The sequence below is a fragment of the Salvia hispanica genome, chromosome 3 (genome assembly GCF_029641045.1).
Source record: "Salvia hispanica isolate PSC_SH4W2 chromosome 3, Shi_PSC_v1, whole genome shotgun sequence".
Taxonomy (NCBI): Eukaryota; Viridiplantae; Streptophyta; class Magnoliopsida; order Lamiales; family Lamiaceae; genus Salvia; species Salvia hispanica.
The window spans coordinates 40,840,284-40,867,599 of NC_142694.1; the positions used below are offsets into that span (position 1 = coordinate 40,840,284).

The 27,316-nt window shown below is 38.4% G+C and overlaps 4 protein-coding genes, 2 long non-coding RNA genes and 1 pseudogene across 7 annotated transcripts; 4 read left to right on the forward strand and 3 right to left on the reverse strand.

Moving 5' to 3' along the window:
• The first annotated feature begins 36 nt into the window (after positions 1 to 36).
• LOC125215644 (Pentatricopeptide repeat (PPR) superfamily protein) lies at positions 37 to 3,865 on the forward strand. The gene is made up of 3 exons (XM_048117127.2): positions 37 to 325; positions 548 to 3,506; positions 3,608 to 3,865. Exons 1-2 carry the CDS (start codon positions 242 to 244, stop codon positions 3,434 to 3,436), a joined length of 2,973 nt encoding a protein of 990 aa, XP_047973084.1. The 5' UTR covers positions 37 to 241; the 3' UTR covers positions 3,437 to 3,506; positions 3,608 to 3,865.
• A 3,439-nt stretch (positions 3,866 to 7,304) lies between these two features.
• LOC125215645 (transcription factor PRE3-like) lies at positions 7,305 to 8,970 on the forward strand. Its single transcript, XM_048117128.2, has 2 exons — positions 7,305 to 8,185; positions 8,632 to 8,970. Exons 1-2 carry the CDS (start codon positions 8,075 to 8,077, stop codon positions 8,776 to 8,778), a joined length of 258 nt encoding a protein of 85 aa, XP_047973085.1. The 5' UTR covers positions 7,305 to 8,074; the 3' UTR covers positions 8,779 to 8,970.
• A 4,007-nt stretch (positions 8,971 to 12,977) lies between these two features.
• On the forward strand, positions 12,978 to 23,965 carry LOC125209995 (uncharacterized). Of its 2 annotated transcripts, none has more exons than XR_016137284.1 (4): positions 12,978 to 13,356; positions 22,039 to 22,705; positions 22,789 to 22,958; positions 23,045 to 23,963. It is a non-coding gene; the product is annotated as an uncharacterized LOC125209995 (long non-coding RNA). The 2 variants fall into 2 exon arrangements; XR_016137285.1 differs by lacking the exon at positions 12,978 to 13,356 and adding an exon at positions 21,409 to 21,616 and having other exon boundaries at positions 23,045 to 23,965.
• On the reverse strand, positions 13,603 to 15,533 carry LOC148930788 (MDIS1-interacting receptor like kinase 2-like; annotated as a pseudogene).
• LOC148930789 (uncharacterized) lies at positions 16,915 to 17,719 on the reverse strand. The gene is made up of 2 exons (XM_089068388.1): positions 16,985 to 17,719; positions 16,915 to 16,929 (listed from the first exon to the last, which is right to left on the reverse strand). Exons 1-2 carry the CDS (start codon positions 17,717 to 17,719, stop codon positions 16,915 to 16,917), a joined length of 750 nt encoding a protein of 249 aa, XP_088924514.1.
• Positions 19,326 to 20,162, reverse strand: LOC148930790 (uncharacterized). The gene has a single exon (XM_089068397.1). It carries the CDS (start codon positions 20,160 to 20,162, stop codon positions 19,326 to 19,328), a length of 837 nt encoding a protein of 278 aa, XP_088924523.1.
• Positions 23,966 to 24,574: 609 nt separating the features above from the next.
• Positions 24,575 to 25,919, forward strand: LOC125217115 (uncharacterized). The gene is made up of 2 exons (XR_007175565.2): positions 24,575 to 24,886; positions 25,497 to 25,919. It is a non-coding gene; the product is annotated as an uncharacterized LOC125217115 (long non-coding RNA).
• Positions 25,920 to 27,316: the final 1,397 nt, after the last annotated feature.

Genomic DNA, 27,316 nt, shown 5'->3' on the forward strand with positions numbered 1-27,316 from the left:
CAAAGCCCAATAACATTTTTGAAAGAGCCCAATCTCCTTCTCTCTAACAATCGATTCCTTTCTCTCTCCAAAATCCCCAATCTGCAAATTTGATTTCCTTATCGGAATCCGGCAAGTCGCCGATACAGTCCGTCGACACCGCCGCCTCCGCATTCCTTCTATTAATGATTAAGTTCCTCCTCCTCATCTATGTTTCTACGTTTCGTTAACTACATTTCTCAAGGGAGTAGAGAGTGGTTGGATGTTGCTAGCTCGACGTGGCTACTTTGCGCACTTCTCCTTGCAGCGATTGCAGTTAGTAGCTTCAGTGAACTTCCTCAACAAGGTTCGTTTTAACTCGTTGCTTCATTTTTGTAAACTAGGGTAGCTGTATTGAGCTGTATGTAAAAGTATTTGAATTGCATCAGACGTTAAATCCTTTGTAGAAGTTTATGTATTGATCAATTTTTGTGATGATCACAAAATTCAGCTGATGGAAGTTGGTGCAGATTAGGATAAAAAAAAAAAAAAAGAAATCTAACAGGTTGTGCCTCTTGGCTTGCTGCAGGAAATTCGTAAAATTCATCGAACTTACAATGTAGGTGCTCTAGAGCAGTGTCTGGATATCATAGACTCGATAGATGGAAATAAGATTGAAGGAGGGAAATTGAAAACCGAGCTGTGTGAAAATGATGAAGTTTCGGAATGTAGAAATTTGAGCTTCTACGAGAAAACAGGATCGTTTTATGTTGGGAGGGATTCACACAGGGAAGTATTCACTATTTCACGAGAGCTCGACAAGATTGCTACTCTAGAGGATGACGCCGTGTTTAATATTCTGCAGGCTTGCATCGGTGCTAAAGTTTCTTTGCACTTTATCCAACTGCTTCATGCTAAGATCATCTGCTGTGGTTCAAGTAAAATTCCTCATGTTTGCAATCCTCTGATTGACTTATACCTGAAGAATGAATGTGTAGATTCTGCAGTTCGCGTATTTAAACTTTTGCGTGCGAGGGATAGTGTGTCTTGGGTTGCCATGATATCAGGCTTGTCTCGTAATTGTCATGAATTAGAGAGTATTCAACTTTATTGTGAGATGCGAAGGATAGGAGTATATCCAACTCCATACGTTTTTTCAAGCATATTAAGTGCTTGCACTAAGATAAGCTTGTATAGAGTAGGTCAGCAACTTCATGCTCTAGTATGCAAGTGGGGGTTCTCGTCACAAGTATATGTGTGCAACTCTCTTCTTTCGCTTTATTCTAGATGTGGATACATAACATCTGCTGAACTAGTTTTTAGTGAAATGAAGCAAAGGGATAAAGTTTCATATAACACTCTTATATCAGGGTTCTCTATGCAAGGATCAGTTGGTAAGTCCGTTGAATTGTTTGAGAAAATGCAGACTGAGTCCTTAAAACCAGATAGTGTTACGGTTGCGAGTCTGCTGGGTAGCTGTGCTTCAATGGGGAATCTTTATAAGGGAATGCAATTGCATTCGTATGCAATCAAGGCTGGAATATGTGCGGATATCATTATCGAGGGTTCTCTGCTAGACCTTTATGTAAAATGTTCTGATGTTAAAACAGCTCATAAGCTCTTCCTTGCAATGCAAACAGATAATGTGGTGCTATGGAATATGATGCTAGTGGCGTATGGGCAGCTAGGAGATCTCCATGAGTCTTTTAACCTTTTTTCTTGTATGCAAATTAAGGGGTTGAAACCTAACCAATACACATACCCTAGCATTTTAAGAACGTGCACTTCTGTCGGAGAACTTGATCTAGGACAACAAGTTCATACCCAGGCTATAAAAACTGGATTTCAGCCAAATGTGTATGTCTGTAGTGTGCTTATAGATATGTACGCCAAAAATGGTGAACTTGAAACTGCCTTGAAAATTTTGAGATGTCTTAATGAAGATGATATAGTTTCTTGGACAGCTATGATCTCCGGCTATACTCAACATGACATGTTTGCTGAAGCTATTAAACTTTTTGAGGAAATGCAAGAACAAGGGATTCAATCAGATAATATAGGATTAGCAAGTGCTATCAGTGCATGTGCTGGAATTCTAGCTCTAAAACAAGGACGTCAAATTCATAGTCAGTCTATTGTCTCCGGCTTCTCTTCAGATATATCAGTTGGAAATGCACTTGTATGTCTCTATGCTAGATGTGGTTGTATACAAGAAGCACACTTGACATTTGAGAAAATGCATTCTAGAGATAACGTTACATGGAATGGTTTGATATCAGGATTTTCACAGAGTGGAAACCACGAAGAAGCAATGAAGGTCTTCACTCATATGACACAAGCTGGAGAGGAGGCTAATATGTACACCTATGGCTCTGCTATTAGTGCTGCTGCAAATTTGGCACATGTTAAACTAGGTAAGCAAATTCACGGAAGGACAATTCATACAGGACATAATAGTGAGACTGAAGTGTGCAATGTCTTAGTAACATTGTATGCAAAGTGTGGATGCCTTAATGATGCCAAGAGGGTGTTTATTGAGATGCCTCAGAAGAATGAAATTTCATGGAATTCAATGATCACCGGTTATTCTCAACATGGACACGGTAGAAAAGCTATTGAGCTCTTTGACGATATGAATATGCTCGAGCTGAAGCCAAATCATATAACGTATATTGGAGTTTTGACTGCTTGTAGCCATGTAGGATTGGTGGAGGAGGGGCTTAGTTACTTCAAATCCATGAGTAAACAACATGGTTTAATACCTAAACAGGAACATTATGCCTGTGTGGTCGATATTCTTGGAAGGGCAGGTCAGCTCAGTCGTGCAAAAGCATTTGTGCAGTCTATGCCAATCAAACCAGACGCTATGATCTGGAGGACCTTCTTAAGTGCTTGCACGGTCCACAAAAACAGAGAATTTGGTGAAGTTGCAGCGAAGAATCTCTTGGAGCTTGAACCTGACCATTCTGCTACTTATGTCCTCATGTCAAACATGTATGCTGTTACCGGTGAATGGGGTCATCGGGATCGCACAAGACTCCTCATGAGAGACAGAGGCGTGAAGAAAGAGGCTGGTCGTAGTTGGATTGAAGTGAAAAATTCAGTCCATGCATTCTTTGTCGGTGATAGACTCCATCCTCTTGCAGACGAGATATACAACTACTTGGATGAACTAACCAAGAAAGTGGCTGCAATTGGTTATGTACCAGATCAAAGTAGCCTATGGAACGAGGCGGAGCTTAGGCAGAAGGACCCGACTGCACAAATTCACAGCGAAAAGTTGGCTGTTGCTTTTGGACTTCTAAGCCTTCCTGATATCATCCCCTTGCATGTCATGAAGAATCTTCGCGTCTGTAATGATTGCCATAACTGGATTAAGTTTATCTCAAAGGTGGTCGATCGGCCTATCGTTGTACGGGATGCCTACCGCTTCCATCATTTCCAAGATGGAAGCTGTTCTTGTAAAGATTATTGGTAAACAAACTGGCATACAGAAGCATGAAGAGATCTGCAAGCTGTCTTCACACAATGAGAGGGAGCCTAAACCGGTAACGTTTGATTTTTACTATATGAGTATAGATTGATTAGGCAAATTTAGAGTATATGGATACTCTTTCATAACTTCATGCTAATTGTAGCCTTGCTACAGGATATACCGGACGAAAGGAACATTCTCGAAACTGGAAGGCCGGAGGCGCCACACGAACTACACTGGCTCTGCAAGCAGTAATGCCTAGCATGTTTCCTAAGTTTATCAGCTCTTTTCTACAGGTTTTTTTAAATTTTCTTCTACGCTCAGTAAATATTTTCATGACATAAAAATTGGGGGTAATTAGCTGTGTTAGGTGAGTGTCAAATCATGTAATTTATTGGTTTATCATATAAATTAACATTGAAATTATAGTTATTCTTGTACCCAATACGAAATTATATGTTTAATTGATAGAACAAAGTTCTAATCTTTACAATAAAATAACTATCAAGAAAGTTTGTACACGTTTTATAAGACAATTCCTAATCATCCCTAATAAAATAAGGACTTTAACTGATGGACAGAAAACAAAACACTTGGTTCAATGGATATGTACGTAAAATTTGTATTGGCAGCTAATTAATTTCTATTGCAACAGCACTTATATAGTAATACTGGGTAGTTATGCTCTGTGCAAGTTTGAAAAATGCAAAATTAAATGTACCAAACTAGAGAACTCCCAAAAATTAGGGCCAAATTTCTTGGTTGGTGAATGCTGCCGAGGTCCAATAATTTTATTGCTTTTTATATCCGGTAATCATGCCTAAGACGAACAAAAAAAAGTGTAAATAATAAGCTCAATTAATTCATAATACAAGCACTTAGTAAATACTCCCTCTGTTCATGAATCTCTGTTCATGAATAGGAGTCCCGTTTTTCAATTTTAGTCCGTCCACGAATAGGAGTTCCGGTTCATAATTACCATGAATAGTAAAAATGTCCCACATTCTATTAACTCATTCCACTCACATATCATTTAAAATTAATATGTACAAGTAAGATCCATATTCCACTAATTTTTTTCCACCCACTTTTCTTAATATTTTTTAAAACCCGTGCCGAAAAGAAATGAGACTCCTATTCGTGGATGGAGGGAGTAATTATTAATGAGATGTTTATAGTATTTATATCACAATATTAACTTCGGATCAGTCCTGTAACTTATTCGTGGACGAAGGGAGTAATTATTAATGAGATGTTTATTGTATTTATATCACAACTTTTGATTAACTTCGGATCAGTCCTGTAAGTTTTGAAACTATAATATAAAATAGAAATAAAATCATAATTTTTTTAATTTTTCTTAATTGTCCCAAAAATAATAAAAAAAAATTGAAACTAATATGTCAAAATTAAATATAATAGTGACATTTTGTCCAAACAACGTTTAGTTTCTTACTTGGTACTTCCTCTGTTTCTTCATAGTTGAGGCGGAACTTTTGGGCATGGAGTTTTAGAAATTTGTTGGGTGTGTTAAATAAATAGGTAAAAAAGTAAGAGAGAGGAAAAGATAGAGAGAATAAAGTATAAAGTGAATAAAGTAGAGAGAATAAAGTAAGAAAGAGTAAAGTAAGAAAGAGAAAAAAGTTACCATATATGAAAATGACTCACCTATTAAAAAATATTTCGAAATGAAAAAATGACTCAAATATGAAGAAATGGAGGGAGTATATGTTTAAAATAAGCTCAAGTGCCATTATCTCAACTTTAAGTCTGTAAGAGCACTCCCAATGGAGGTGGCGAATTCTCGGCGATAAATCGCCGATTATCGCCGAATTATCGCCGGCCATTGTGGCGAAGTCGGCGATAATTCGGCGATAATGTTACCGTTGCTTCGCCGAGTGGCGATTTATCGCCGGATTATCGCCGAGCGATCGCCGGCCACTGTGGGCGACGCTCGGCGATAATCGGCGATTTTTAAAATTTTTTTTTTTTTTTTTGGCCGAACGGCTATTTTATCCCACCCCTATAAATATTTCATCCTCTTCCTCCATTCATCACCCACACACTTCATTCACACAAATTTTCAATCTTTTTTCTCTCCATCTTTATTAAATGAGTTCTGATTCATCGTCTCGTGCTCAGTCCGACGAGGAAATATCACATTCTTCTTCCGAAGAAGAGGTACCTCCCGCTCCCACCGGATGGGATGTAGCGGGTTTCGCCAACAACCCAATCAACAACTATATCTCCCGCTGCATACAAAGCGAGATCGCTCGAATGCAGCAGCCACCCCCCCAACGGCCAATCCGCCGGCGGCGCCGATACATCCCTCGCAACCACACTGGTGCGCACGATCGGCTGTTCGCCGATTATTTCGCGGAGGAACCACGTTATCCGGCAGATGTATTTCGTCGCCGGTTCAGAATGCGCCGCTCCCTCTTCCTGCGCATTGTTAATGCGTTGTCCGCGCGTTACCCCGAGTTCCGGCTCCAGCGAGACGCAGCAGGGAAGCCCGGACTATCGCCCCTACAGAAATGCACTGTTGCCATCCGGCAGTTGGCATATGGAGGGTCCGCCGACATGTTCGATGAGTATCTGCAATGCGGCGAGACGACTGGCAACGAGTGCCTGAAGAATTTCTGTCAGGGCGTGCGAGAGATATTTGGGGAGCACTACCTTCGCTCGCCGGACGCAGCTGACTGCCAGTTCCTACTGGATTGGCACTGGAGGACCCACGGCTTTCCGGGGATGCTCGGCAGCATCGACTGTATGCACTGGCAGTGGAAGAACTGCCCAACCGCGTGGCGAGGCCAGTTTACTACCGGCTACAAAGGTACGCATCCCACCATCATTCTTGAAGCCGTTGCCGACCAACGGCTTTGGATTTGGCATGCTTATTTTGGTATAGCCGGGTCGAACAACGACCTAAATGTTCTCAATTCCTCGCCCCTTTTCAACGAGCGGATCAACGGATTAGGCCCCTCCATCGAATTCACGGCCAATGGCAATGTGCATAACATGGGGTACTACCTGGCTGACGGCATCTATCCGCAATGGCCCGTGTTTCTGAAGACGATCAGATGCCCACTCGGAGATAGAAGAAGGTATTTTGCCCGAGCGCAAGAGTCTGCGCGCAAGGATGTGGAGAGGGCATTTGGGGTGCTCCAATCGCGATTTGCACTGGTAAAGGGTCCGACGCGCTTTTTCTACCAGGGGGATATTGCCGATATCATGTATGCGTGCATCATCATGCATAACATGATCATCGAAGATGAACACGAAGGCGTCCTCGACGTCACCAACGACCCAAGTGTTGCATCATCGAGTCACGGTGTCTCAACCGAGTCCGCCCGCCAGGGTGTACCGCACAACGAACATGAACGGTTCCAGGCGTTCATGGACATACACCAGAAGGAGGCCCATCAAGCACTACAACACGATATCATCGAAGAATTGTGGGCAAATAGAAACCGCGCCCACCGCCCTTGAATTTTTTTTTCTTTGAATTTTTTTTTTGATTTTTTATTTCCATTCGTGTACTTTTTTTTTTTTTAATTTTCTTCGTTGTAATGTGTACCCGTGTTTAATACAACGAACTTTATTACTATTTATTTGATTTATCTTTATAAATTAAATAAGCTAGCTTTATTATATATAAAAATAAAACAATTAAATTAGTGATGATGTAAAAATGAAATGTTGAGTTAGGGAGAAATAAGGGAGAAATAAGGGAGAAACCATTGTAGGGGTTGGCTAAAAACTGGGGATAAAATGTGATGCTGATGTGGCGCTGATGTGGCAGGAGTTAGGGAGAAATAAGGGAGAAATAAGGGAACTCCATTGGGAGTGCTCTAATAAACATAAAAAAAGAGACAATATCAATATCACAGGGAGAGAGATGTCAACAAAAAGGACAAGAAATCCTATTCCCAAATCCAATCCCAACTACAGCAAGAAAATGAGAAACAAACAAGGAATCTATTTGGTGCAATCCTGTTTAACCAATCCAATGCATACACGTGTTCTATTTCCTCTAGGATCTTCTCTTATACTGTCGGGTTATAATACATATTATTAATGCTTTTGTAAATTAGGTTCAAATATGATTTTAAATTGAATCCTTAAAGTGAACATCCAAGATATATAGACTTTAATTTACTTCGCCAAATAAAAAAGTGTGAAAATTTGTAACTAGCTATGATTTTATTTGTTATTTGCAAGTTATTTTTTGCTGCAATTTGAGGTGACATGTAACTGAATTTTATAGAGTATACCTAACTTTCCCTATAAATATAAGCTTAATTTGCATCTCTCATAAAATTTGGCTGCGAATTAATTTACATAGATGAGCATAATATATTCCCAAGGTAATAAACATAGTAGCAACCGAAATTAAATAGAATTAACTTGATTGAAAATATAGATATTCTTTTTCTAATTTCTATCTTTGCATAAGGGCAAATAGCAATAATTTTCTTTGTATTATTTCAACTGTCTATTCCCTTTTCTAACTAACCCTCACTATTTTTCATTTCCTTTTTAAGACCTTCATTTCCTCTCCTTTCATCTTCCCACTTCTCCACACAAACAAGAGCGATAGAGAGAGAGAGAGAGAGAGAGAGAGAGAGAGAGAGAGAGATTATGACAAACAGAAGAGAAAGAAGTTCAAGAATTACAGAAGATGAGATCAATGATCTCATCTTGAAGCTGCATCCATTGTTGCCAGATTCAAGTTCAAGGTGTAACACAAAGGTAATTAAGTTCTAAATATGAAGTATTACCTTAATTAAATTAATGTTCTGAATTTTAATATAAATTTTTCCCAAGAAAGAAATTTTTTCCATAAACTTAAGACCACCCCATCTATGCATTTCATCTTCATAGAAACATTGATTTTATGATATATAGACACACAAGGTTCAGACAAAAAAGAAAGAGCTAATATTCACATAAAGATTTTCTTTAACCAAACCTCAAGATATGAAAGAGACAATTGGAAATAGGTCAAAAGAGACCCATCATCATATTTCTAAACTATTGGAGAAATGAAAAATAAGAGAAATTTTAAATAAAAAAAGTTGATATGGTGACCTTCACTAGCTAAATATGAACATTTAGGCACTACATATTCATGCATGTGTTTTGAAGTTTGAAATAAAATAAATTTGTAAATTTTTTTTCTTGTTCATTAAAAATAGGTTTCAGCAGCAAAGATTTTGAAGGAGACATGCAATTACCTCAAGAAACTGCACAAAGAGGTGGATGATCTAAGTGAGAGACTCTCTCAGCTTCTTGCTTCTGGAAATGTGGATGAAGATACTATTAGGGCACTCCTCCGACATTAAATTTGTAGAGTGTTTGTTTATATCTCGTATTTTCAGATATCTTTTCAAATTAAATATGAGATGTAACACAAAAATTGAAATGGAGGATGCATATATAAGTAACAATATTAATAGGGTTTTGATGAAGCTATAGATAGCATTAGTTAATAATACATGGATATGAATATAATGTATTTCAATTTGGTTTATTTATTTCTTTTCAATGTCACTACTGTTTATGGACATACAGTTGGTCTTTTCCCTAGCAAAATATATAATGATAATTGATTTTTGGGACCAACATGTATAAAGTTAGAATTGTATAGCCAACAAAATTTGATGCCTTGGATTTTCTTGTCACTATTAGTTGACTACAATCTCTAATACATTTCAAAAGATTTACATGAATAATCTAGCTAATCCGCCGCCAATTTGTTCCTCAATTTATAAAATAATGTATAAAAGGAATATTGAAACAAAGAATAATTCGTATTAGAAAGACCAATAGTCCTTATATACTCAATCTGTCCCAACGTCATTTGAGTTATTTATTTTTTGCACTCGTTTTGAAAAAATTAATAAGTAGTCAAAGTGAAGAGAGAGTAAAGTAAGAGAAAAATATAAATGAGAAGACTCTCCTATATATTATCCTCTCTCTTACTTTACTATATATCTTCCCACTTTAATTTAACTATTTATTATCATTTTCCAAAATGAATGCTAAAACAATGACTCAAGTAAGTAACGTGGGATGGAGAGAGTATTAGTTAATTCACTATCATGAATTTGAAATTTGATGACCATCTGAACAATCTTGATTCACTAATTTGAAATTTGATGACCATCTGAACAATCTTGATTCATAGTGAATATTAATAAATTCAAGTATAGCTAGCGATAATTTATGGATATAAATATAGCATAGAAATATCACAGTTAAATCCAAATATCAGACATATATATTACTTGAGAGATTGCAAATTGTGCAATATGGTGTTATATAGAGTATATCACTACTATATATTATCTCCAATGATGGAACTTAATTTATAATCAAGTGTAAATTAGAGAACTTAGGCCCTAATCATGCTGTGTTTTAGCTGATAATTTTCCCTTAATCAAGCTACTAAGTAAAGTCGGTAAGGCATGATTGTCACTTGTGAGTGTATATAAATTGTAATCTTAGAAAAAAATAAAACATTTTACACACAGACTATATAGTCAATATTAGCGGTACGCCCTCCGCATTTATTTTGTAAAAGACAAATTATTTTGATCTCACTGTTAGTTGGCAACATGTACTACAATTTTTTTTTAATACAATCCTTAAATTTATAAAAAAAAGAACAGTTTGTTTTGGTTTTATATCCTAGCTATGATCTCCTTGAGGAATATGCTATTTTAATGAACCACCGTGATACAATGTCTACTTTTATTTTCACAATTAAATTGCTAACGCTTTGCAATTTAATTGTGAAAGACGATAAAATTTAGTTGAATCATTTAGCGTGAATACTAAGAGCATCCGCAATGGTCGGCTAGCGACCGGCTAGCCGATTCGTCGCGCTAGCCGATCGGCTAGCCGAACCATTGCAACCAGCGAGGGCGATTTCGGCGAGCGGATTGGCGTGGGCTGGCCGATCGCTCGTCGCTGGCCGAAGCGCTAGCCGATCGGCTAGCCGCCATTGTGGAGGCCCGATCGGCCAGCGATCGGCCAGCGCCGATTTTTAATTTTTTTTTTAAAATCATATATAAACGCGATTTTCGTTTCATTTTCATTTGCACCACTTGTTTTAACGAGTTTTCTCTCTCTCTAACTTTCTGTACAAGAGCATCATCGAGCGATGGATCACAACAACGAGTCCAGTCCGGCGACGAGCGGATCTCAGACTCCCACAGTACCCGTGGGATCTGGATGGGGGCAGATGGGCCCGGGGTTTAACATCCCTTGGAATCAGATGATGGGGATGATGGCTGGTGCGCCGGGGGGGGGGGGGGGGGGGCGATGGGGGGGAACCAGGGGGGTATGCCGTGGGGTATGCCGGGCGGCGGGCAGTCAGCGCCCGGGTGGGGGGGTATGCCCCAGATGCAGCAGCAGATGATGCTGCAGCAGATGATGGGGATGATGTGGCAGGGGGGGATGCCGCACGGTATGCATCCCGGGATGCCGGGGGGGTGCAGGGGTCACCGGGAGGGGACGCGGTATATCGGCCCTCGCTTGGTTTTTTGACGGCTTCGTCTCACACGTCGACCCCGGTGACGCAGTTCTTTGGCGATGACCTTCTGTCATTGCATGATATGGGGATCGATCTTGGAGACGATGATACTCCCGTTCCAGCGACGCCGGCCACGCCGAAGAAGAAGACGAGGGGGAAGGGGAAGGGCAAGGCGGTCGGCGAGTCATCGCAGCCCGCTGCCACTGGCCGGAGGAAGTGGACGGAGGATGAGTACGCCGGGGTGGCCAAGGGGTGGTTGGAGGTGTGCGACGATCCACTGGTTGCGAACAACCAGCGGGTCGTCAACATGTGGGCGAAGATCAGTGCTGCCTATAAGAGGCACTGCCCGCACGGGAAGGACTTCAGCAACGAGGAGGTCCGGAAGGGGTGGGAGCGCACCAGGGCCGCGGTTGGCCGTTTTGCGAATTTGTACGCCAACGCCCTCCGTCAGCTCAGAAGTGGGCAGACTGAGGACGACGCCCGGAGGATAGCCGCGAGTCAGTTCCCTTGGAGGGGAAGTATAAGGAGTTCACCTTCTGGGAGTGCTTCTTGTTGTTGAAGGACTCCGAGAAGTTCCGGGCGGGGTGCGACGCTGGGTGGCCGAAGAAGCAGCGACTTAACTATAGCGGCGACTACAGCGGCAGCAGCGGCGGATCCCACGACCTCCCCCCGGATGCTGAGGAGTTTCCATCCCCTCCATCATATACTGGTCGCCCCCGCCCGGTTGGACAGAAGCGGGCGCAGCGGGCTGCGAGGGGCGGATCCCCCCTATCGCCCCGCGAGGTCCAGTCCTCCGCCCTCCCAGCCGCCCCACTCGAGTACACTCTCCATTCGCGTAACCAAACGCGGGCTCAGATGTTACAGGTCTTCCGAGAGTGGAAGAACGCCACTGACCCCACGGAGAAGAGGTTTCTTTACGAGATGCTCGAGAGCATGCGTGCTGATTTAGAGATCGCGAGGTCACGGCTGGGGGGTTCCGACGTGGGCTCAGATACCACGGGTGGCGGCAGCGGCGGCGGCGACGACGAGGACGATGGCGACGGCGATGAGGAGTAGAGAGTGGCGGAACTCGTGTGTTGAAGCCATTTTTTTAAAAAAAAAAATCATGTACTTTTTTTTTAAATCTTTGTACTTTTTTTTAATGGAATGGATTATTTTTCCCGTATATGTGTCGTAAATTTAAATTCCGTATATCACAATTTTAATTCCGTAAATGTAGTATATTTTGAATTGTTTTTATTGCGGCTGGCCTATGGCTGACCTAAATCTGACGTGGCAGGTGGTTTTTTTAGTGTTGCTGACGTGGCAGGGGAGAGAATGGCTGGCCTAAGCACCATTGCGGATGCTCACTACTACCTCCGTTCCTAAATATTAACACACTTTGCCCAGCATGAGTTTTAAGAAATGCAAGGAAAAGTGAGTTCAAAAAGTTGGTGGGATGTGAGTCATACTTTTAAAGTATTAATTTTATAATAAAATGTGAGTAGAAATGAGTTAGTGAAATATGTGGTTCACTATCAAAAATAGTAAAAGTGAAGTGTGTCAAACTTTCAGGGAACACCGAAATGATAAACTGTGTCAAACTTTCAGGGACGGAGGTAGTATATGAATTGAAAAATATCAATACGTATAAGTTTTAGCCGGGGAACACTAGTGTCCTTTCATCCTTAAAGTCACAACATTCTTTCAACCACGTGCTGCCATGTGGCAGGTATCGATATTAAGTAACAAAGGATGACATATAAGAATGACCTCGAATTGCATAAACTGATAAAAGACATTCACTAGTTTTGTTGCTTAATAACGTTGTTTTATTACTTATATAACCACGTGGCAGCATACAGCTGGAAGGATATCGTGATTCTAATTTGAGTTATTTTTTAAGTACACTCATGATTTAGCCTATATTATTATAAAAAAATCACGCTTTTTGCTAAATATAAATGTATACCAATTACTACTAAAATTGATACACAATAATAAATGCAAAAAAGAAACATTTTTTTAATAAATTCGTAAAAGCAAGCAAAATAAGAAAATCAACACTAAATATTAAAATCAATGTAACTAAATTCTCCTCCCCCACCGGAGCTGCGAATTCACGGCGGCGAAGTGATTGATTGGCGGAGGATATGGAATCGAGGCAGTCGGATTGGAATTCGGAAGTGTAGCAGAATTCGATAACCGCTCGATTCGATTGATTTGGAGTTGAGGTTTTGAAGGAAGGAGGTGATTGTGATTTGTGCGGCCGGTGATCAATGCTAGTAGGATGATTAGGGAAAAGAAAGCTGCGATTAGGATTTTGTTGCGTCTGCGAATTGATGCGACCTTGTCTTCTCTTAGAGGCTCTGAAGCATCATCCATGGCTGGCTGCTGATAAGAGGTATGTTTATAAGTTCAAGCTTTGAATCTAAGCATCGATTTCTGGAATTTGGTAGCTCTTGAGGCTGAAATTTATGTGGTGAGGAAATTAATATGATGAAAGGGTTTATGAATTATTGCCGTATTTAGGATTTTACCACGAACTTAATAGAGAAGTCCTTGCTAGTAATTTTTGTTTTTACCTTCTTTTAATTGAAGCAAAAACTCACAATCTTCTGATCATAATACTGAATGAAATAGACAAATGTTAGGATAGGAAAAGCCTTAACACTCCACATTTTGGTTAGAAGCTCTTCTATAAACAGAGGTGACTTGATTTGATTGATAGAGATCTTTATGCTTTGTTTGACATGAGAAACTGATTATTATCGGAAAAACACTAACAAAATGGGAGAAGATAGAACACGACGTAATAGCAACATCATGACATAAGCTCAGTTTGAATGCATGAGATGAAGCACTGATATGAGCGAAATGGCATAGTCAACCGTGGTGGGTGCTTAGCGAGTTCTTGAGACACCTCCTTCATACATGGTCGCAACTTTGGATCAGAGCTTATGCATTTCAGAGCTGTTTTGATCACTCCAGCCACTTCCCTCGACATTCTAACATCTTCACCTGGAGATGGTAGCCTCTTGTCCATGAGTTGTTGCACCATCATGTTTTGAGCAAACTGCGTGCATCTCTTTGTCATCGTTATGGAGGAAAGGAAATCCCCCGGATGATCTCCAAACATGACTTCCAATGCCAACACTCCGAAGCTGTATACGTCACATTTTTCTGTAACCACCATTGTGAAGGCCAACTCTGCAGCCAACAAACATGTCGTCGTCTTGAAAACAGTTACTCTGAATCCAAGAGTATGTTGCTGCTCGATACGTCTCTGTGTAAAATAGGAGGGCTGCAATCGTGATGCATGTAAGACAACGCATTGGCAATGCCTTTCACCACATTTACCCTCTTCTTCCAGGTCAGCTCCACGGCTTCATCATCATACTTCAACACGCTAAAGAGGCTTCCTCTTCCATGTAGTCATAGATGAGAAACATGCTCCGTTGGTGTAGACAAAATCCAAAAAGCTTGACAATATGGCGATGCCGAATCTGAGAGAGAAACTTGGCTTCATTCCTAAAAGAGGAGTCAAAAGTAGGGTTCTCTCCTTCAAATCTGTGAAGCTTCTTAACCGCAACAACTCTTCCAGTGGGCAGTAGAGCTTTGTAGACACTCCCATAAGCCCCAGTTCCAATGCAGTATCTGAAGTCGAAGTCTGATGTTGCTTCAATGATGTGCTGATATGCAATGTTGCCATCATAGTTCCATATCTTGAATATGTCACCATGTCTTAGATCATGTCTTAGATCAGGACTGTTTGATGCTGGTGCTCTCTTTCTTATGAAACAGATTCCAAGTAAAATTGAAGGCAGAAACACACAGCCAAATACTATTGCCACATAGATTATAACTGACTTATCTATATGTTTGCTTTCTCCTTCAGAATCAATTGATTCTAGTAACTTGGGATTCCCGATGAACGATTCCATCCCAAATTTACGCCACAGTGTGGGTGGAATCTGGCCCTCTAAACGATTGTAGGACAAATTGAGATAAGTAAGTTTGGATAAGCTTCCTATATCAGGTGGCATGAAACCATAAATGAAACGGTTATCAGAAATGTCTAGAACACGTAACTCACTCAGATTTGAGTTGATTATTCGAGAAAGAGGCAGTCGGGAATTGAGTTGATTATTCGAGAAATTGAGATAAGATAGGTTGGAGAGGGAACCTATTTCTTCTGGGATAAATCCATAGAGACCGCATGAGGTGAGATGAATGCTAGTGAGTGACGTGAAAACAAGCGGATCCAAATAGCCAACATCGTGGCACCAAGCTTTACTCGTATTGCATCTTACTCGAGATTTGAGGCTTAACTCTGCAATGCGGCCATGATCATCACAAGTGAGGCCTTTCCAGTTGCAGTGATGAGCTGTGGAGTTGATATAAGGCCACTTGAAATCCATCAACGCCTTCATTTCTCTGTTCGATTCTGAAACATTAGATGCAACTACATTATTGATCAATAATATGCAGATGCTCACAATGATCATAGCATTAGTAACAAAGACAACACCCATCATTTATATTGTCTGGTTTGTATATGTATGATTCTTCTTCTTAATCATCTACTCATACCTCTAATATCACTCTATATACAACTTGCAAGCATCATATATTAATGAGTGAAAATCATAAAAGTCAAAGTCTTCCAGGTCAATGCCTGGACTATTCAATGAATACAATCAAAATTTCCGAAACTTTCATTTTCCATTGTAGTATTGGATTGCAATTTACATGGAGTTGTTTTTTTTCCTTTTCAATTTAACTCTAGCTTTTTCTAAAGACTAATTTACTAAGTGATGATGATGAAACTTGTAGCAAATACATAATCCATCACGTATATAGTCTACTTTGTATAATCTAGCATTTCTATCTCTATCATAGTAGTATAATATTTAAGTGATCTCTCCTTACATTTAAAATACTAATTTAAATATATTAAAAAATTAATTCTAAATTAACGACCTAAAATGAAAAGTGTTGTAATATGGGATGGATGGAGTATGAATGAAGCGATTGTAGCCAAGGGGTTGAAGTAGATGTACGTCTTTGTTTGTATTATTATTATTAAGAGCATTGTGTCATTGTCATGCAATAAAAAAATTCTCCCTAGCTACTCATATATTCGTAACTCTAAAGGCCTATTCAGTGTTCCATATATGCCATGTTTTGGCCCATTTTTGTTCAAATTCTTATGTTCAGCTTCCATGATTTAATTCTGGTAGGCCTAAGTTTTGTTGGCAAGCCCGCACTGTTTAATGTCCCGTATCTGACCGGCACGGTTTTAAGAAATTGTTTAATTTTATAAAGTAAAATGAGTAGAAAAAGATAATGGAATGTGTGACCTACTTTTATATTGGTTTTATAATAAAATTTGAGTGGAATGAGTAAGTTTAATGTAGGATCCCCTTAAGGAATATAGTAAGTGAAATGAAATAATTATTAGCGGACAGGCGGTAAAAGGAAAAATGAGACATTTAATGGCGGATGGATATACAAGGTTTGTTTTTTTATTTTGAACAATTATATCTTGATCAATTATAATACTACTATATAATTATAATTGTGTACATAAATCCATGTAATCTATATTGTAGTGAATAGTGATTTCGTCTCACTTAAGTCTCTTACTTAGCCAACTTAAATTAAATAAATACTCTCTCCGTCCAAAAAAAATAGAGTAATTTGTGTATGACACGAGTTTTAATATAGAATTGGTAAAATAAGAGAAGAGGGAAAAAAGTAAGAGAGAATGAGAAAAAAGTGAGAAGTAGTGTTAGTGGAATGATGTGTAGGATTATTATTTATTGAAAACTTTACATAAATGAATGTGCTCTATTTTTTATGGACGGTCAAAAATGGTAATTGTGCTCTATCTTTTGTGGACGGAGGGAGTATTTAGTGGAATGATTGCAGTATCCGAACAAAAATCTCCTATATAGCATTAGAGTGATAGCACCTAATGACCACAGATCCCAAATAAGACATGGGCATTTGATAAAAGCAAAACGAGCCTGCAAAACACCAAAAGCTCGCTCAACATCTTTTCGCGCGGGCTCTTGATGTCGAGCAAACAACTTGTGCTTCATCGTTTGTGGACCTGGAATAGATTTGACAAATGCCGCCCATTGAGGATATATGCTATCAGTAAGATAATACCCCATATTTTTTTCGTGGCCATTTACTATGTAATTGACCTTCGGTGCTCGACCTTCCAAAATATCATCAAAAACAGGAGATTGATCAAGGACATTAATATCATTTCTCGAACCTGGAGTTCCAAAAAAAGCATGCCAGATCCACAGATCTTGAGATGCTACTGCTTCCAAGATGATTGTCGGACTCCCGCTTCTTCCAGCATATTGTCCAGCCCATGAAGTGGGACAATTTTTCCATTCCCAATGCATGCAGTCAATACTACCTAACATGCCTGGAAACCCACGTTGTTCTCCAATATGCAAAAGTCTTGCCAAGTCTTCTTCGGTGGGCTTTCGCAAGTACTCATCGCCGAAGTTAGAAATTACACCTTCAACGAACTTGATGAGAGATTTGCGAATGAGTTGTGCGCTCATTCTCAAATATTCGTCGTGCAAGTCGGCCGCCGTCCCGTAGGCCAACACCCTCATCGCTGCTGTACATTTCTGAATGGCAGACATACCAAGCCGGCCAGTAGCATCACGCTTTTGCATAAAAAAAATGTCGGTCTCGACGAGCTTGTTCATTATTTTTTTGAACAAAGGTTTTCGCATGCGATACCTTGTTCGGAAAAAAATTGGAGGATAGATTGGATCTTCAGCAAAGTACTGCTCGAAAATAATATCATGACCCTCCTCGCGTTTCCTTTTAATGTATCTCCTTCTAGCTCTAACCGTCTGTGTTGTAGGTTGTGAAGACAGGGTTGTTGGCCACATAGCTATATCCTGGATTAGTTGATCGAGTTGCTGATTTTGTTCAACAATTTTTTCTTCTCATTCATTGTCTTCAAGAAGATTGGAAGCTTCAAAACTAGAACTTGTTGACATTTTTTAGGGAGAGTTGGCTCAATAATTGTGAGAGGATTTGTGTGTAATTTTCGTGAAGCATATAGGTAAATATATAGAAGTTATTTGTTGAGCATAGGCTTCCACTACTATCATTTGTGAGCACATGGGTTTTCCTTGGATTCTACCACCACTTGTGATAAAAAATCTGACTTGTAATGTAGTCATACTTTGATTTTCGTGATCACATGGGTTTCTATTGGATTCCACCACCACTTGTGATGTAGAATTGCTTGTCATGTAGTCATACTTTGATATTTGTGAGCACATGGGTTTTCATTGGATTCTACCACCACTTGTGATAAAAAATCTGACTTGTAATGTAGTCATACTTTGATTTTCGTGATCACATGGGTTTCTATTGGATTCCACCACCACTTGTGAGTGGAAAATAAGTTGTCATGTAGGCATACTTCCATTATTCATGATCACATGGGTTACTAATAGATTCCACCACCACTTGTGAGTGGAAAATGACTTGTCATGTAAGCATACTTCCATTATTCGTGATCACATGGGTTTCTAATGGATTTCACCATCACTTGTGAGTGGAAAATGACTTGTCATGTAGGCTTACTTCCATTATTCATGATCACATGGGTTACTAATGGATTCCACCACCACTTGTGAGTGGAAAATGACTTGTCATGTAGGCATACTTCCATTATTCGTGATCACATGGGTTTCTAATGGACTCCACCACCACTTGTGAGTGGAAAATGATTGTCATGTAGGAATACTTCTATTATTCGTGATCACATGAGTTTCTATTTGATTCCACCACCACTTGTGAGCACATTTTATCTATTCATGCTTTGATTGAAGGGCTTATCACATAAACTGGAAATTACATAAGCAACAGAAATTAAAGGTTACATACTAAGCAACGAAAATTGGAGATTACATACTAAGCAATAGAAAATAAAAGTTACATACTAAGCAACGGAAATTGAAGATTACATACTAAGCAACAGAAGTTGAAAGTTACATACTAAGCAACGGAAATTGAAGATTACATACTAAGCAACAGAAGTTGAAAGTTACTCCCTCCGTCCCCGATTAAGAGTCACACTTGCATTTCTGCACTCATTTTGTAAAAATAATAATAAATAGTTAAAGTCGATAAATAGTAAAATAAGATAGAGAATAAGGTAGAGAAGAGTCTTCTTTACATTATCCTCTCTCTTACTTTACCATTTTTCCACTTTAACTATTTATTATCATTTTTACAAAACGAGTGCAGAAAAGCAAGTGTGACTCTTAATCGGGGACGGAGGGAGTATATACTAAGAAACACACATTGAAAACAGATAAACTATGATAACTTCCCAAACAATTCTGCTATGAGATTGCGTTTCAGATCTTCTTCTTCTGGAGTTAAGTCCCTCCTAGCCATCAGGGGAGTAAGCATAGCTGCCTTGATGTTCCGCTCCTGAATATCACTAGCTGCCTTGATCTTCCGTTCCTGAATATCACATTCCCTTTCACGCGTGACTCTCATTTCACGCAGTGCTGCAGTGAAATCATTAGGAATTGTATATGATGGTGTTGCAACTTCTTTGCCTTTTCTTTTAGCCTTAGCCTTAGCTTGATCTCTTCCAATAGGACGTTGCAATATTGAAGAATGACTCTCAGGAGTAGAATCGATTTGAGGTCCTCCTTCCTCACTAGTCCTCGACCTTTTTGAGCTTTCACGACTTTCTTCAAGACTATCTTCATCTGGCTGGAAACGCGTTGAACCAGTGCTATTCAATTTCAATTCCCACTTGGGATTGAGGCTCATCACCTCCTCAAACACCTTATGGTGAGTAAACTTGCTCTTACCATACAGTTGTTGAGCGGCTTTCTCAATGTCCTCTTTAGACTGGCCACTCGTAGCTCGATCATGCGCATGTTTGTATGCACCAATCCACTTTGTGACATTTGCGTTGAGTCGTTTGTAGCGCTGCTTCAATAACTCCAAACTTCTTTGTTGGCCCATTCTTGGATTTTCTTTTCTTGTTTGCTCATATAGTTTAAGAACATTTTGCCATAGATGGATACTAGTTTGGTTGGTGCCAACAATTGCATTCGTGCTCACGAAACACCAAGCAGACATTAATGCCATGTCTTCTTGCTCACTCCAACCATGTGGAGTGTTTGAAGCACTCATGTTGGTTTGTGACATGTCTTGGCTTGAATGTTGATTTTGAAATGAACTTTGAAATTGTTCAGAATTCGGAAAATCATCAAAGCTAGAGAAATAATCTTGAGAAGGATTACAATTTTGGGAAGGGTTGAAGCTTTGGGAATGAGAGAAATTTGGAGAATCAGAGAATATATTATTCTCATCATCCTCCATAATTAGCAACAAAGGAGACTAAAAAATATGAAATTGTATTAAACAATAAGGATTATAGGAAGAGAAAAGATGATATTTTTTTGTATGCAAAACTATAGCAAATGTGGTCTCTATTTATAGAGGATGAAAAATTATGAATTTTGGTATAATTTTTATAATTTTTTAATATAATATATTAAAGATATATAAATTATTAAAATAAAATAATATCAGCCAATGAAATTGTGCCATTTGGAACAATCTCATTGGCTGAGTGGTGAGATGAGAGAGGCGACCGGTCGGTCGGTTTCATGGATTTATGCGACCTGTGTCAAGGAGAGAGAGAGACTTCATGAATTAATTTTTTTTTTTAAATGTAATAATGACGTGGCAGGTCGACCTGCACACCGATAAACTTGGTCTTAGTATCGAGGATTATTGCAACCAAAGAAGCAGACGAATTACTAGCATCTTTCAGGATTGTATAAGGTGCAGACTTTGTTGCTGGAAAAGTAATACTCGTCTTATATACTTTGAGTTTGGCTTACTCATAGAATATTTTACTATTAAAAGAATATTTTAGCAACAAATATTAGAGTATTCTTCTATAATTAGGTGAAAATATGCAACACACATTACTTATTACCGAATAAAAAAATATGGACGCCGTTTCAAAAGGAACAAGACAAGGCAACATAGTTGTATTTTTTGAAAAATTTACTTTGTATAGAATAAAAAACATACCATTGGCGTTGAAGTACAAGACAACTGATACTTATTCTCAGACACTTATATCACGACCTCTTAGAAACTCGAGGTTCAATTTAAAAACTTAATGAGTGAAATTGAACCAAATCAAGGTAACTTTTCTTTCTAAGGAGGATTAATCGTCTCAATGACTTGAACCCCCGACTTATTTGATGTAGGAGAAGGAGTATTTTCTTAAACACGTGTTTTTAATTAAATTAGTCCACACAACACAACACAACACAACACAGCACAGAATAACATTTGAAAAAAGTGAATGTAGTGATATTCGATTGATACACTTGACCGATTAAATCATTATTCCATCTAAAACATTCATATTCATATATAAATTCGAAGTTGTTGTGCATGTCTCCACACATCTACTCCTCAAAATCTGGTGATCGCTCACCCACAATATTCAATTGCATCACTAAAGAGGAAAAATATTGAGAGTAATATTCCGGCATTGCACAACTTGCTCTTTTCCTCCTTTTTACCGGCATGCCACTTCTTGTCGACTCAAGTAGCGCAGCTTGGTTAGTATTTCCGAGTTAATCTCTTTTTTTTTTGGTTCTAATTGAATATATATTTCTGCATATAACCCAATAGTTAGTTTGTTTAATATTCCATATTGAAATTACAAATATATCTCATTTTGGGGATACCATCATAGACTCATAGTAGGCTAATTTTCATTTTTGGCAAAAATTAACACATTTTGGTTTTGTACCAATTCTCTCTACTTTTGCACTTAACACATGAAAACATCTCTTCCTTATCTCTGTTACTAGACAATTTTACATTTTTAAACCGTACAGTTTTTCCATCGAATGGACCACATTTAACCTTTAATTATACATTTAAGGTTTGGTTTCACCCTAATTCTACCATGTACAGTGGAGTACATATATATTCGACGTTGTTGTGAATGTTTGTCTCTGTGTTTTTTGAATGACAGGTATGGAGATATTAGGCATTTCAGCCATCCTCATCCATTGACTGATGAGATGGAAATGGATGATAGTGATAACTATCATTCTTGCAAAATTTATGGGTTGCCAATTCTATCCGCTCCCTCCTACACTTGCACCATTGTTGCTTTCGATTTTTTTCTGCACGAATCATGTGCCCAAAAAATCAGCCATCCCAATCATAGTACACCATTGCAAGTTTCCACTAAGCACATGCTTTGTCTCTGAGAAGGAAGTCCCAATTTCACCTACAAATGTGAGAATTGCGATTTCGAAATGCATCCTCTGGCTGCAATGGTTGGTGTTGAGATCAGAAGCAGACACAAGAGCCATCCACCTCACCCACTCGTGGCTCTTTGTAGAGAGACTTTCTCTCTGTGCGATGCCTGTGGTGAGAAACATGAAGGTTTCTTCTTCTCGTGCCAACTCTGTAATTTCTGGATTCATCAAGACTGCACCATACTGCCTACTGCTCTCACGCTCTCCTCTCGTCCTCTGCCTCTGCTTCAAGTATATTCTATTCCTACCAATTGTCGATCTGAACAATGCATAATTTGCAACAAAGCCCTTCTTCTTACCTGCAATGCAATCTATTTCTGTCCCCAACCTTCACATTTGTTCATGTCAGATGTGGACTCGACAAAATGCAATCCAGTAAGTAAGGATCATATATATATATATATCTCATTCAGTCCGCTTAATTCATATACTAATATCTATATATTCGTTAATTGCAGAAACAACTCTAGAGTTGATCCATCTGCCAGACGACGAGTTTGACACCTTTCCAAGTTTGGAGATCCGTACATACTCCCGGAGAAACCAAGATGATAATATTGGTGATGAAGATAGGAAGCTCACAATTGAGAATTTTCACAAGCATCCTTTGATCTTAGTTGGTTATGAGGTAGATGATCATAATTATAATCACAAACTAGTACTAGTGTGTGATATATGCATACAAACTATTACCATTCCATCTCGATTTTACAGATGCGCTCAACAAACTTTTGGCTGCTCTTTCCTTGCCCATAAAGTCTGTGCAGACCTTCTCCCCATTCTCAAGTTTGGATTTACCACTAGAGTTCGAGACGTGATGGCGCAACCATGTCCGGACCCGGCCAAATGGTACTTGAATGGAATATTTTATTGTTTTTTCTGTTGTCTTCCTTGCAATGGACTTTGCTACTACCTTGATTTTCATAGTTCTGTTGGTATTCCCTTGATGGTTGATCTGTCATGGATGGCTACCCCAAGCATTGTAAAGCACAGCTCACACAGCCAACACCTTCTCTTTCGCACCTCCCGTCGTTCGATGATCTCCCCCATCAGTTGCTGCTCCAGCGACTCCCTTGCTTTTGATGTCTATAAGTGCAGTATATGTGATTTCTACATTCATATAAGGTGCGCCGCACTACCCAAAATGATTCATTTCCATAAATTCGATCAACATCCTCTGCATTTGATCACTGCCGGTACTAGTAATAGTTTTGGTAGTGATCACGACATCTGTGAGGTGTGTGAGGAAGATATAGAGTGCAAGTATTGGTTCTTCCACTCTGCTAAATGTGACTACTCTTTCCATGTAAACTGCATTCCCTCAGTTGGCTATTTGTCCAAAGTCAAGTTTGGAGGCAAATATAGTATGTCTTGTCACTCTCATCCTCTCATGCGTAAACGGATGCTTACTTACGGAAGAAATGAGAGGTGTGGGTATTGCCACAAAATCATTGTGGGATTGGTAGATCAAGTGGCTTTCTCTTGTGAACAGTGTGATTATTGGATTCATTTTTCTTGTGCAAGTGATTCACTCTCATCCTCTCACACCCGTGGAACCATACTTTTTGAGGAATTTGACCTATAAACGACAAATAATTACAGCTTGATTTTACTGTGTTTAGTAGTTGTGTTATATTTAATGAATTAATCGTCATAAAAAAGCTTGGTTTTGAATAAAATAATTTTCTATTTTGTCTGTACTATCTCCGTTTATGAAAGTTTTTCCTATATTTCTATTTTAAGCACTTCACTAAAATTAGTCTCAATCTAACGAGCGAGTCTCATCTGCAACGCGGCCATTACCGTGATGAGAAGTGGAGTTGATATAAGGCCATCTGAAATCCATCAAAGCCTTTAATTCTCTGCTAGAATTTGAAACATTAGATGCAACTATATTAATTATGGTAAACAATGATCATAGCATTAGCAAATACATAATCCATGACGTATATAATCTACTTTTGTATAATCTAGCTAGTATTTCTACCTCTAATATACATTTGTCCCACGTAAATATACTGGAATGTGTTAAAATGACAACACCTTTTAATATAACACCATAGCACCAATATCAACCCTAGGATCTGAAAATTAGATGGTTGCTAAGTTGCCATGTGGCAGCTCATTTTATTATTGTTTATTCAAATTAAAATACTTAAGGGCAAAATAGGTAATTTCTTTTCTAATTCATCTATGCAATCACAATTCAATTCACACAATTCACGCCTCTTTCCTTCATTTTCTCAACTCAATTTCACGCTATTTTATTCAAATCACACAATCATTATCGATTTCCAGATCGATCTCCTAATCCATATCGATTTCATCTCAATTCGATTCTGCAAAATCCAAATCCATATCGATTTCCATATCAATATGCAAAATCACGAGCTGTTCATTACGATCTGCAAAATTACGAGTTGTTCAATTCATACTGATTTCATCTCAATTCGATTCTCCCACAATTGCCGGCGTGTTCTCTGCAATTCATTCCACAATTTCGTTTGAATATGAGTGAATCGATTATCAACTTTTATTTGAGTGTTTTTCCAGAAGGTGAGCTTTGTCAGATTATCAATTCTCGATAGATTTTTCATGTGTTGTCGCGCTATCGATTATTGTCAGATTCAGTAATTTATTGTTTGTCGATTTTATCAAATTGTAGCGTTAATTGTTTAGTTGATTATGTACAATATTGGTTGCTGAGTTTTGTTTGATTTTGGTTGATGAGAAGTTTTTGGTTGATGAGAAGTTTTTGGTTAATGAGTTGATGAGAAGTTTTTGGTTGAGTAAGGAATCATGCAGAATATGTGGGCTATGATTTTATGGCAATACTATGTTTCTATTTTTCGTATTTTCTATGTACTAGTTGCTGTTTTGCGTATTATATCTTGCTGTTTAGATAATTATGTATTGCAGTCAATACTATCTGAACTAATTCGGCTTATGTTGTGTTATATGGTTGCGTAGTGTTCTATTTCATAAGGCATAATGCAGAATGTTGACCTATGATTTTATGGCAGTGCTCTATTTCGTATTTTGTATGAAATAATTGCTGATTTATGTATTTCGAATTCTGTATGAAATAATTGTTGATTTATGTATTTCATATTTCGTATTTTGTATGAAATAATTTCTTATGGTCATCCTCTGTTTTTTTTACCAGGTTACTGCATAATGTGTTACATATTGCAGTCCTACATATGGTTGGTTGCATTCAATCCAGGAAGCTTTCTACAAGCTGATTGGTGTCCATGAAGGAGAAGGCCATGAATTTGATGACCAAACCATTGCGTCGATGTAGAAATGTGTTCCCGGGACTAGAAATTGTGGCAGAAATGAATAAGAGATCACTTAGTTCGTTTCGAAGTACTTGAAGATTGTAGTCGTATTTGTTTTTACCTTACCAAATTGTATTTTAAGTCCATGAATATTGCTTTGTTACCACATAGTATTTGCAGTTGGCATACTCTGTTTTTACCAGATTGCTGCATTATGTGGTACATATTGCAGTCCACTGTATGATTAATTGCACTTTATATATGATCTGCCTAATGGTTAAATGCACTTGTTCAGTTGTGTGTTTCAATTTGTGTTGGAATTACATGATGTTTTGCTATCCAAATTCGCTCTGATTAAATTTTGATTCAGTTCTTATGGCCATACTCCGTTTTTACCAGATTGCTGCATTATATGGTACATATTGCAGTCCACCATATGGTTAATTGCAGTTTATATATGATTTGCCTAATGTGATGTCTTTTCATTTTATCCAATTGCAGTTTATATTTTGATGTACAAGAGATCAAAATGTTGATGTTTATTCTTTTACTACATTAAGCATCCAAAAGATATAGAATTATAGGAGATCAAACAAGTACGCAACAAAGAACATTCAAATTACATCATCAACATTGGGTACACCAAAATACAACCGACTTGTTTTAAGTACGAGTAGTAACCAAATCAAAATATCAATCAAATCATCTATACAAAAAAACTAATAAAGAAATCAAACTCTATGTTTGAAGAAGAAAAAAAAAGTTCAATAATTGGTCACTGTTGTAGTTCGTGACCATCTTCTCAACATCTATTGGTCCCCTCTTTTCCCCTCCTCGAAGTGATTTGATGCAATACTCATGATAGAGTGAATTACAAGAATGTCGTTGTTGTGTATTGTTGTATTGTACAGTATTTGCCATGAAGCAGCGGGAAGAATACTGCAATATTCTAAAATGATGCACAGTAATATACTCTAACTGATGCACTACAACATCTTGTTATAAAACAATACTGCAATATATAACAATCAAGACTGCAATATATAATATGGAAAACTGCAAGATGTATCACAATACCTAAACCTCCTTGTACAGATTGTGTTTCATCTTCATTCATGCTATTGCTGCTTTCTTCAATCTTTCTTCATTCATATTCCATTCACTATTACTTGTTTCAACTTCGTCCTCATCCGGTTCAGTTCTTGTTCTCTTTCTTGCCATTATAATTCTTCTATCACATCATTAAACTAAGAACATCAATCAAATATCATCCATCATACAAGTAATATCCAAAAACATCCAGTGGCTACGTTTTAACAACTAATCAACAACCAAATCATCCACAAATAGAGATTAATTGAGTAAAAATCGAAGGCACATCAACCAAAGTTGATGGTTACAGTTGCTCACTGATCTAGGGTTTCCTAATTGAGCAATCCATATAACAAAGTATAACAAAGTATTGCAATACAAACTCAGATCCACTACAATATGCAAAGCACTGCAATCTGCAAGACACTGTCAACAAATTAAACTAAAATATGCAATTCATAAAACAAATATGCAATGCATATAACAATCTATTGCAATATAGACTCAGATGCACTGCAATGTGCAAAGCACTGCCAAATAGACTCAGATGCACAGAACAAGCAGAACAAATTCTCCAAAAACTACTAACAGAGTAAAATTCTCCAAAAACAAT